Below are 11481 nucleotides of genomic sequence, written 5' to 3' on the forward strand. Positions count from 1 at the left end.
CTGCACATATTTCCCCCACATTTTCCCCTCAATATCTTAAACTCACCAAACATAATGTGTAAATGCTGTGCATTCACTGTAGTTGTTGTGGATCTTATTTATTTAGGAAATCTTGTGAGTGTCAGGTGTGCGTAATGTGAATACAACTGTATATTAAATCTGTGAAACACAAAACCAAGTGTATTTAGAACATAACATTTGGCACAATTATAGACCCAGTGTGTGTGAGAAATCTGTAAGAGAGAGAGAGATAGAGAGAGATAATGCACCTGTCAACAGCAGATGTAAACCTCTTTACTCGGATTGAGAAGGATAATTAGGGATTAAAAGTGCAGTAGGAAAAAAAAGCTTCACAATATCCTCCACTCACATCCTTATGGTTCTGGTCATACTCGCTGAGGGAAGCTAGAAAGATGAGGGATGTCACATTCTCAAAGCAGTGGATCCACTTCCACCTCTCTGATTTCTGTCCTCCTACATCCACAATCCTACAGCAGGGAGAACACGTTTGTTTGAGGCAAGGACTTCTTAACCCTTATCATGATATTGGCTTTTGCAGTGCAGATACTGAAGAAGGCTACAACATGTAAATGGGTCTTCCATCCAATCACAATATTTTTTAATGTGAGTTGACCAATCAGAGTGCCAGATGAGGTTCTGTTGGTGTTTTGATGAACCAGAATGATCAGAAGGACCCATGTAATCTATCAAGAGTAATTGATCTTGGCCAAAATAATACTGGCCTCACTAGTGTATTTATTAACAATTGATACGTCTGATTTCTTTTTTGACCATGTGCTGTGTTGCTCTTTTTTCCTCCTTAGCTTCTGGAATAAATTTGTTCAGTAATGGCCCTGTCTGATCATGTCATTCATTTAACAAGGAGGAAATAGGCCAGACAGAGAACATTAATGGCTTTGGACACAATATTGCATCCAAGAATTTCTACTGCTGTCACAAGAAATTACAATAAATCAAGCGTGACAAGGAAAACATTCAGAATTGTCCTGATATCTACACCATCTCAGTATTGTGGGTCCCGCCAGCACAGTTGTCTACGTGATTTGAAATGTGAGTTATTGCTTATTACTTGAGGTGCCTAAAATTATAGTATTTCATAATATTTTACAGGGGGCAGGGGGCACAACATTTCAGTGACTTGATCTAAAAAGCCAAATCTGTCAATTCATCCTAAATTGTAGTTATGAAACAAGTATCTATGGGTTTGCTGAGTCTCTGATCACACTCCTAAACTGACCCACATGAACTAAACAATCCATCTCACTTAAAGAATGAATGAATAGAAAAAATGAATGAACAGTCCAGTTATAGTATTTTTTGACAAAAGGAGTAATAGAAATAGGTATTAATCATTTGAAAAAAAAAAGAGAAAAAAGATAATTTCTCAATACATCTTTATTAGTATAATTTTCTTGTCTTTAAGGAGCTTGACTACATATGTAAAATTTAACCAATTTCATTGGCTCTCCAACCCTCCTCTTTTGAGAACCCTTGTTTGCATGAGACTCCACAACCACATGCAGCCAATGGAACGTCATTGACATCCAAAGTCAGATTATTTTAAACATTTCTATTAAAACTTTATTTTATATTTTTCACAAAGTTGAAATTACAAGGTCAAGTTTGGATTGATGTAAAATTATATATCATAAATTCTGATCTGGCTGTACAGGTTTGCACTGCCACCTACGGAGTCATATTGAAGCTACATTACATTTCAGTTGGGAGACATCTTTCAGATTCAGTGACAGCCACAAAGTAGATATTTAGGCCTTTCTGACCTGCTGTTTAAAGGCAGCCATGACAAAGTGTTTAAGTGGATGTTTAACGTGGGAATAAAGTCAATATGAGAATATGGACTGTCAAACAAAAAATAAATAAACAAACAAGACTTCAATTGATTATCAGTCAACAACAGGCAGGAGTTGCCCAGTCAGATGTATACTGTTACTAAGTGAGATCCTTCTTCAGTATCATTATATATTTTGTCTTTAAGATAAACAATAATATGTTCTGCATACTGTGGATATTGTATGCAATTAAAGAAAGCTGAATCTAGTTCTAGTTGCAGTGCATTTAAGTATTGGCCATTAATTCATTCATTCATTATCTGTAACTCTTATTCAGTTCAGGGTCGCAGTGGGTCCAGAGCCTACCTGGAATCATTAGGAACAGGGCAGGAACACACCCTGGAGGGGGCGTCAGTCCTTCACAGGGCAACACAAACTCACACCTACAGACACTTTTGAGTCGCCAATCCACCTACCAACGTGTGGAGCAGGACCTGAACCCACAAGCTCCAGGTCCCTGGAGCTGTGTAACTGTGACACTACCTGCTACACCATCAGTTACTATTGACAGGCCATTAACCACTTATCCAATTCAAGGTCGCGGTGGGTCCAGAGCCTAACTGGAATCATTGGGTGCAAGGCGGGAATACACCCTGGAGGGGGCACCAGTCCTTCACAGGGCAACACACACACTCACACATTCACTCATACCTACGGACACTTTGGAGTCGCCAGTCCACCTACCAACGTGTGTTTTTGAGAGAAGAACACACCAACTCCTCACAGACAGTCACCCAGAGCAGTAACCGAACCCATAATCTCCAGGCCCCTGGAGCTGTATGACTGCGACACTACCTGCTGCGCCCGTGCCGCCCCACTCAAAGATTAGTTTACTAAAAAGAGTCTAAAGCAGTTAACTCATTTACTCTTATTACCTCAGAGTTATCTTCTCCACTACAAAGGAATAGTCGTTGATCTTGTTGGAAAGCGCACTCTCAGAACCTCCTGTGCTGTGGGGATGTAAGTTCGGGCAGCAATGCGGTCCATGTTGTTCTAGAAGCTATAAAAACACAGTTATATTAAGTTTAGTATCAAACAGCATAGAGGAAATAATATAAAACACGTTAATATCTGTTTGTTATGTTTGTGTGTTATACATGTTGTGCATCAGGCACATGCAAATATAAGAAATTGTTCATTAGAGAAAGAACACAAGAAAGTTGTTATTTTTGAAGATGTATATTCTGTGTTACGCTGGTAGTGCATGTGTAGCCTGAGCCTTAATTAAATGCTGTCCTGGGTTTGTTTGTTTTTCTTATCATGAAAATGTTCTGAGAATTGAGTGTGTAGTAAGAGAGGACCAAATAACAGAGAGAGAGAGAGAGAGAGAGAGAGAGAGAGAGAGAGAGAGAGAGAGAGAAAGGGAGATGTCAGGAAGACAAGGAAGGGCATGATGATTAAAAGTAACAGGTAAAATGCCTCACTCCACCAATTTTTACAGGAAATTAGACGATAATGAGCAGTTTAATGTGGAGTTTAATGAACGGATGCTTCTTAGCTTGTTCATAAATTAAATACTACTGTCACGCGTGGGACGTGAGGAGTAGATTTACGGGAGGCGGACACACTCGCTACAACACAGATGATTTAATAAAGAGAAAACACAACAAACGGACTTGACAAGAAACACGAAATAGCATGACTAATAAACATAGGGAAGAGCAGGAGACAGGGCAAGCTAGAGATACAAACACTACAAAACACAAACGAACTAGAGGGTCATGAAAGGAGTAAGAGAGCGAACGAGGAACGAGAAACCAGAAACGAGAAACAAGTAACAAACACTATAATAACGGCACGGCTTTACAGGGAGAAAGAAGGAAACGACAACGAAAACAAAGTGACCGATCCCAGGAAGTGAGGGAAGAGGGCTTAAATAAACGAACTTAACAAGAGACACCTGACACAGATAACGAAGACAATGACAAGGAGGCGGAAACAAGGTGGAGCGAGGGCGGAGATGTGAACAATGATAGACAGAAAGAGCCACATAGAAGGGGAAAACAAACAAGAAAGTGCCAGGATGTGACAGACGCCCCCCCCCAAGACGCGCAACTCCCGGAGCGCGAAAAACTAGACTCTCCAGGAGCTGGCGCAGGAGGGGGCCAGAAGAACAAGACAAAAAACGAAACTAGAAGACTTATGATAGGACAGGAAATGGAAATGGAGGTAAGAGACTGGACTTAAACGGACATCGGACAGAACTAGAAAGAACAGATGGGGAACGAGAGAAGACAGGAGTAGAGACAGGGGACTGAAAGATAGACTGGACATTTGATTGAACACTAAACGGAGACTGAGACTGGAAAGGAGCAGATACACGTGACGGGACTGGGAACTGGACATGGGTCTGGACAGAGGGTTTAACTGTAGACTGGACAGGACTAACAGGGGACTGGACTTGAGGCAAGGGAACTGGGACCAGGACTTTCACAGGGACAGACATTAACACGGTTACAGGGACCGGAACTGAAAGAAAAGCAGACACAGGTACAGGGACAAGAAGAGAGACAGGAACCAAGACAGGAACAGATACTGGAACAAATATAACATGTGGGTGCCCAGGGCTGGCAAATGTCCATGGAAATGTCTGAGGGACCAGCCTGGGCACAGTTCTGGGGATCGGCCCCGAAGTCCTTGGGGCCATCCTACGGGTTAGACCGGGAGCGGCCGCAGCCACAGTAGCCACGTAGACGCAGCGACGACGTCCACGGAGACAGGGGAACCAGCAGTGACGTCCACGGAGACAGGGGAACCTGCAGTGACGTCCACGGAGACAGGGGAACCTGCAGTGACGTCCACGGAGACAGGGGAACCTGCGGCGACGTCCACGGAGACAGGCAGAACTGCGACGACGTCCACGGAGGCAGGCGGAACTGCGACGACGTCCACGGAGACAGGCGGAACTGCGAGGACGTCCACGGAGACAGGCGGAACTGCGAGGACGTCCACGGAGGCAGGCGGAACTGCGAGGACGTCCACGGAGGCAGGCGGAACTGCGAGGACGTCCACGGAGGCAGGCGGAACTGCGAGGACGTCCACGGAGGCAGGCGGAACTGCGAGGACGTCCACGGAGGCAGGCGGAACTGCGAGGACGTCCACGGAGGCAGGCGGAACTGCGACGACGTCCACGGAGGCAGGCGGAACTGCGACGACGTCCACGGAGGCAGGCGGAACTGCGACGACGTCCACGGAGGCAGGCGGAATTGCGACGACGTCCACGGAGGCAGAAGGATGTGCGACGTCGTCCACGGAGGCAGAAGGATGTGCGACGACGTCCACGGAGGCAGAGGAATCTGTGATGACGTCCACAGAGGCAGAGGAATCTGCGACGCCGTCCACGGAGACAGAAGAAGCTGTGACGACGTCCACGGAGGCAGAGGAATCTGCGACGACGTCCACGGAGACAGAAGAAGCTGCGACGTCGTTCACGGAGGCAGCGGAATCTGCGACGTCGTCCACGGAGGCAGAAGGATCTGCGACGACGTTCACGGAGGCAGAGGAATCTGCGACGTCGTCCAAGGAGGCAGAAGGATCTGCGACGACGTCCTCGGAGGCAGAGGAATCTGCGACGTCGTCCACGGAGGCAGAAGAGGCGGGCGTCGCTCTTACGAAGACAGGAGAGGCGGACGCCGCCTTCAAGGAGAGCTCCAGGCGTGCCATGAGGCCTGTAAGCTTCTCCTGGGGGTCAGGAGTGAGCGCGGAGCGGTGCCTAGCGACGACGTCCATGGAAACAGGAGGCCCTGCAGCGACGTCGTCCACGAAGACAGGCGCGGCCGGAGGCACCACGCGCACAAAGACAGGCGCGGCCGGAGACACCGCGCTCACGCAGACAGGCGCGGCCGGAGGTGCCGCGGGCACGAAATGTACAAAACACAAACGAACTAGAGGGTCATGAAAGGAGTAAGAGAGCGAACGAGGAACGAGAAACCAGAAATGAGAAACTAGAAACAAACACTATAATAACGGCACAGCTTTATAGGGAGAAAGAAGGAAACGACAACGAAAACAAAATGACCGATCCCAGGAAGTGAGGGAAGAGGGCTTAAATAAACAAACTTAACAAGAGACACCTGACACAGATAACGAAGACAATGACAAGGAGGCGGAAACAAGGTGGAGCGAGGGTGGAGATGTGAACAATGATAGACAGAAAGAGCCACATAGAAGGGGAAAACAAACAAGAAAGTACCAGGATGTGACAGACGCCCCCCCCCAAGACGCGCAACTCCCGGAGCGCGAAAAACTAGACTCTCCAGGAGCTGACGCAGGAGGGGGCCAGAAGAACAAGACAAAAAACGAAACTAGAAGACTTATGATAGGACAAGAAATGGAAATGGAGGTAAGAGACTGGACTTAAACGGACATCGGACAGAACTAGAAAGAACAGATGGGGAACGAGAGAAGACAGGAGTGGAGACAGGGGACTGAAAGATAGACTGGACATTTGATTGAACACTAAACGGAGACTGAGACTGGAAAGGAGCAGATACACGTGACGGGACTGGGAACTGGACATGGGTCTGGACAGAGGGTTTAACTGTAGACTGGACAGGACTAACAGGGGACTGGACTTGAGGCAAGGGAACTGGGACCAGGACTTTCACAGGGACAGACATTAACACGGTTACAGGGACCGGAACTGAAAGAAAAGCAGACACAGGTACAGAGACAAGAAGAGAGACAGGAACCAAGACAGGAACAGATACTGGAACAAATATAACATGTGGGTGCCCAGGGCTGGCAAATGTCCATGGAAATGTCTGAGGGACCAGCCTGGGCACAGTTCTGGGGATCGGCCCCGAAGTCCTTGGGGCCATCCTACGGGTTAGACCGGGAGCGGCCGTAGCCACAGTCTCGGGGGCAGAAACGGCCGTAGCCACAGTCTCGGGGGCAGAAACGGCCGTAGCCACAGTCTCAGGCTCAAAAGCGGCCAAAGCCAAAGTCACAGGAGTAGGAGTGGCTGAGGGAGCCGCACTCATGGAGACAGGAGACCCAGCGACGACGTCCACGGAGACAGGGGAACCTGCAGTGACGTCCACAGAGACAGGGGAACCTGCAGTGACGTCCACGGAGACAGGGGAACCTGCAGTGATGTCCACGGAGACAGGGGAACCTGCGACGACGTCCACGGAGACAGGCAGAACTGCGACGATGTCCACGGAGGCAGGCGGAACTGTGACGACGTCCACGGAGGCAGGCGGAACTGCGATGACGTCCACGGAGGCAGAAGGATGTGCGACGTCGTCCACGGAGGCAGAAGGATCTGCGACGACGTCCACGGAGGCAGAAGGATCTGCGACGACGTCCACGGAGGCAGAGGAATCTGTGACGACGTCCACGGAGGCAGAGGAATCTGCGACGCCGTCCACGGAGACAGAAGAAGCTGTGACGACGTCCACGGAGGCAGAGGAATCTGCGACGACGTCCACGGAGACAGAAGAAGCTGCGACGTCGTTCACGGAGGCAGCGGAATCTGCGACGTCGTCCACGGAGGCAGAAGGATCTGCGACGTCGTCCACGGAGGCAGAAGGATCTGCGAAGACGTTCACGGAGGCAGAGGAATCTGCGACGTCGTCCACGGAGGCAGAAGGATCTGCGACGACGTCCACGGAGGCAGAGGAATCTGCGACGTCGTCCACGGAGGCAGAAGAGGCGGGCGTCGCTCTTACGAAGACAGGAGAGGCGGACGCCGCCTTCAAGGAGAGCTCCAGGCGTGCCATGAGGCCTGTAAGCTTCTCCTGGGGGTCAGGAGTGAGCGCGGAGCGGTGCCTAGCGACGACGTCCATGGAAACAGGAGGCCCTGCAGCGACGTCGTCCACGAAGACAGGCGCGGCCGGAGGCGCCGCGCGCACAAAGACAGGCGCGGCCGGAGACACCGCGCTCACGCAGACAGGCGCGGCCGGAGGTGCCGCGCGCACGAAGACAGGCGTGGCCGGAGGTGCCGCGGGCACGAAGACAGGCATGGCCAGAGGTGCCGCTCTTCCAGGAACAGGAGCGGCCGGAGGCGCCGCTCTTACGGAAACGGAGTTGAGACGTCCAGCGAGGCAGGTGCTTGTGCTGCTCGCCGAGCACGAGTTGTGGATTTATTGGGTTTAGGGGGTCTGATGGGCGCACTCTTGAGGGATTCCCCCAGAGGTGCGCCCCTGTTAGCCTCACCTCCGTTGTCCTGAGGTAGGAGGCTAACAGCCCCTACCCATAAACCCCCCCCCCCCCCCCAAGAATTTCCCCGGACCTGAGGGGATAATCCTCCAACGAGGGGGAGACTCCAGCCCGCTTTCTCCTCCGGATCCGTCGATTCCCGCTGAAGCAATTACTCGACTCCTATGACGAAGATAATTATCTGCGCCGGGCATGTTCTGGAGCCGTTGACTCCATTCAGAGGCCGCTCTTAAAGCCTCCTCTACGGGATCTCTGGGGCCTGTGAGAAACGGAGTCTGGCGAATCACACATCTCCTAAACGGGTAGTCCGTGCTAGCTGTGTCCTTATTGTGATCGGTCATTCTGTCACGGGGGTGTGAAGGGTGGAATTTACGGATGGCGGACACACTCGCTACAACACAGATGATTTAATAAAGAGAAAACACAACAAACGAACTTGACAAGAAACACGAAATAGCATGACTAATAAACATACGGAAGAGCAGGAGACAGGGCAAGCTAGAGATACAAACACTACAAAACACAAACGAACTAGAGGGTCATGAAAGGAGTAAGAGAGCGAATGAGGAACGAGAAACCAGAAACGAGAAACAAGAAACAAACACTATAATAACGGCACGGCTTTACAAGGAGAAAGAAGGAAACGACAACGAAACCAAACGACCACGAAAACAAAATGACCGATCCCAGGAAGTGAGGGAAGAGGGCTTAAATAAACGAACTTAACAAGAGACACCTGACACAGATAACGAAGACAATGACAAGGAGGCGGAAACAAGGTGGAGCGAGGGCGGAGATGTGAACAATGATAGACAGAAAGAGCCACATAGAAGGGGAAAACAAACAAGAAAGTGCTAGGATGTGACAACTACAAATAACTGGTGTAATTTGGAGACACTTTGTAAGCACAACATAAAAATATGCAGAATTTCCATAACATGAGCCTGACCATAAAATTTAGAATAATGTATATAATAAATAAGTAATTTATTAGAATAAATTACTTAATTCTCCACATTTGTTCCAGGTTCTACTCATGCTCCATTTCTTTTACAGCTATTAGGCGCCATCTCGTGGATATATACGGTCCTGCAAATCTTACATCAGAACTAAGACAATTTTATTTATTTATCCATTCAACAGATATATCACTGAGTGTTTCATCTTCTCAATTCAATATTAAGACACACTTGCACTGGCATGTTAACGTTTTTGTTATTTACTATATGAAAATAAATATGTGTATTGCGGAGGGGTATATTCCTAATTGGTTTCTCAAAACTTCAGATAATCTGTAAGCAGTTATTCAATTTTGAAAATAATATACTGCTGCTCTCCAACCATGGAATATGACTAATTTTATATTTTAATTTGATTAAAACCTATTTTCTGAATCTATTCTTCTTCCCTTGTCATTTTGAAAAGTATCTGCAGCTGTGTACATCACTGTGGACACAACACATTCCTTAACATTCCTTAACATTCCTTCACTTTTATTTACATCTTCATTATGCTCTAGTAATTATCTGAAGCCTGAGAGATGGCACCACACTATTCATTCATTGATCATTGGTAACAGCTTCATTCTGATCAGAGTTGCGTTGGGTCCAGAGCATATCCAGAATCATTGGACACAAAGCAGAAACACACACTGGAAAAAAGGCAAGTCCACTGCAGTGTGATTGCACAGGTCTAACATTAAAATTATTTTATACACTTCAGCTTACTACTCTGTGGAGTCCAGTAGCTGGTACTCTCGCCGTCGACTGTAGCATATTTTAAGGCCAGAGTCTGCCCACAAGCGATGAATTGCATCCACATATTTCCGCTCCAACTGTGTCACCTGATGAATGTCTACATCTTGAAACATCCAAGCATACACCTACATATATTGAGAAAAATGGAATCCAAATGAATAAAGTATATAACTCCAAATCAAAGCATGTCGACTATTTACTGTATATAGCACATCATAGTCTAATTTAATGTGAAATACATTAAAAATAAATTAACAAAAAACATATGGCATTTGCCTGATTATGAGAAAAACAGTGACCTCAAACAAGTGCCTACTATTTAATATTAATTTAATATTTTACACTTCACCCAGTAGTTTACACTCACAAATATACTTAGCCACATAGCTCCAGGGACCTGGAGGGTGTGTGTTCAAGTCTGTGAGGAGTTTGGTGTGTTCTCCCTGTGTTTGCATGGATTTTCTCCGGGTGCTCCGGTTTCCCCCCACAGTCCAAAAACACACGTCGTTTGCCGACTCAAAAGTGTCCAAAGGTGTGTGTGTGTGGACCGAGCTCTTTGACCTGTAGTGTCTTTACAAATAATCCCAGGTGTCCTGAATTCACCTCTAACTGATCTGCTTAGGGCGATAGACAATGTACTCCCTGAGGTGTCCAGTTCAAGGAACATGATTGGCTAAATATATGTTGCTATTTTCTCATAGCAAAGGTTTTTGATGGCTGTGATTCTGCATTCACCCGGGCGCCTGAAATATTGCCCAATGAAAGCAATGGAAACTTTACCAGTAGCAGTTTAATGATAACGAAACTCCCTTTTCTCAGTGGTAGTCTGTCAGCTCCACTCCAGCGTCCAAATAGGTTAGAATCCAAACTCCCTCTGAGTTCAGACGCTTGTCAGAATATGGGCCAGTGCGAACAAAACGTAGTAAGTGCAATATACAATACTATATTGTCCGTGCTTAAACCTAGAAGGAAGAACTAGTCGGTGCTAGTCACTTCTGTCCATGCTAATTCTACGCCCTTGGTTTTATGAGCCAAGTGCAGCAAGTTTCTCTGACATGGACATGACCAGAGTTCACAGGGTATATATACGGATGAGGGGAGGAGTTTGAGCATAGTCCTACTGCCAACATTGTTATTACATAACTTCAGGTATCAGTACAGCTTGCCCATCATTGAGGGAACTTTGAATCCTGAAGTATCCCAAATTGTTAAGGGAAAATCCAGGATATCTGTTTATTAACTGAATCTCAAGAGAACATGGACCATGTTGTAAGACAAAGACCTTAAGCACAGATATCATTCTACCAAAGAACAGTTAAAAAGTATAAAGTTAATGTTTTGGAAAGGTCAAGTCAATGTCCTGACCTTAATCCAATGGAAGAACCTGGTGCAAGAACTTCTTTAGTTGAAGCTGTTCTGTTTGAAGGAGCGAGATAAAAATCCTTTAAGTCATGTGCAGGACTGACCCTTAACAGATGTTTACAAGGAAGTCACAACATGCACTGGAAGCAAACATTCATTCAAATTTGTCACTCATAATATTGCATTATCTTCCTCAACACAAACCTACGTGAACATTGGGAGAACACACCAAACTCCTCAGAGACTGTCACCTGGAGCCAGGCTTGAACCCACAACCTCAGGTCCCTGGAGCTGTGTGACAGCGACACTGCCTGCTGTGCCACTGTGCC

General features: G+C 47.2%; 1 protein-coding gene across 1 annotated transcript in view; it reads right to left on the reverse strand.

The window, feature by feature from the left end:
- The window catches only part of LOC136671575 (guanine nucleotide-binding protein G(q) subunit alpha-like), a 141133-nt gene extending 130513 nt beyond the window's left edge, over positions 1–10620 (reverse strand). The window contains exons 1-2 of the mRNA XM_066647309.1: positions 10571–10620; positions 9761–9915 (exon numbers count right to left, since the gene is read on the reverse strand). Coding sequence (XP_066503406.1) covers positions 9761–9903 — 143 coding nt within the window. The 5' untranslated portion in view covers positions 9904–9915; positions 10571–10620. The remainder of the gene's footprint in view (positions 1–9760; positions 9916–10570) is intronic.
- Positions 10621–11481: the final 861 nt, after the last annotated feature.

Source organism: Hoplias malabaricus, chromosome 16 (assembly GCF_029633855.1).
Source record: "Hoplias malabaricus isolate fHopMal1 chromosome 16, fHopMal1.hap1, whole genome shotgun sequence".
NCBI classification, from domain to species: Eukaryota; Metazoa; Chordata; class Actinopteri; order Characiformes; family Erythrinidae; genus Hoplias; species Hoplias malabaricus.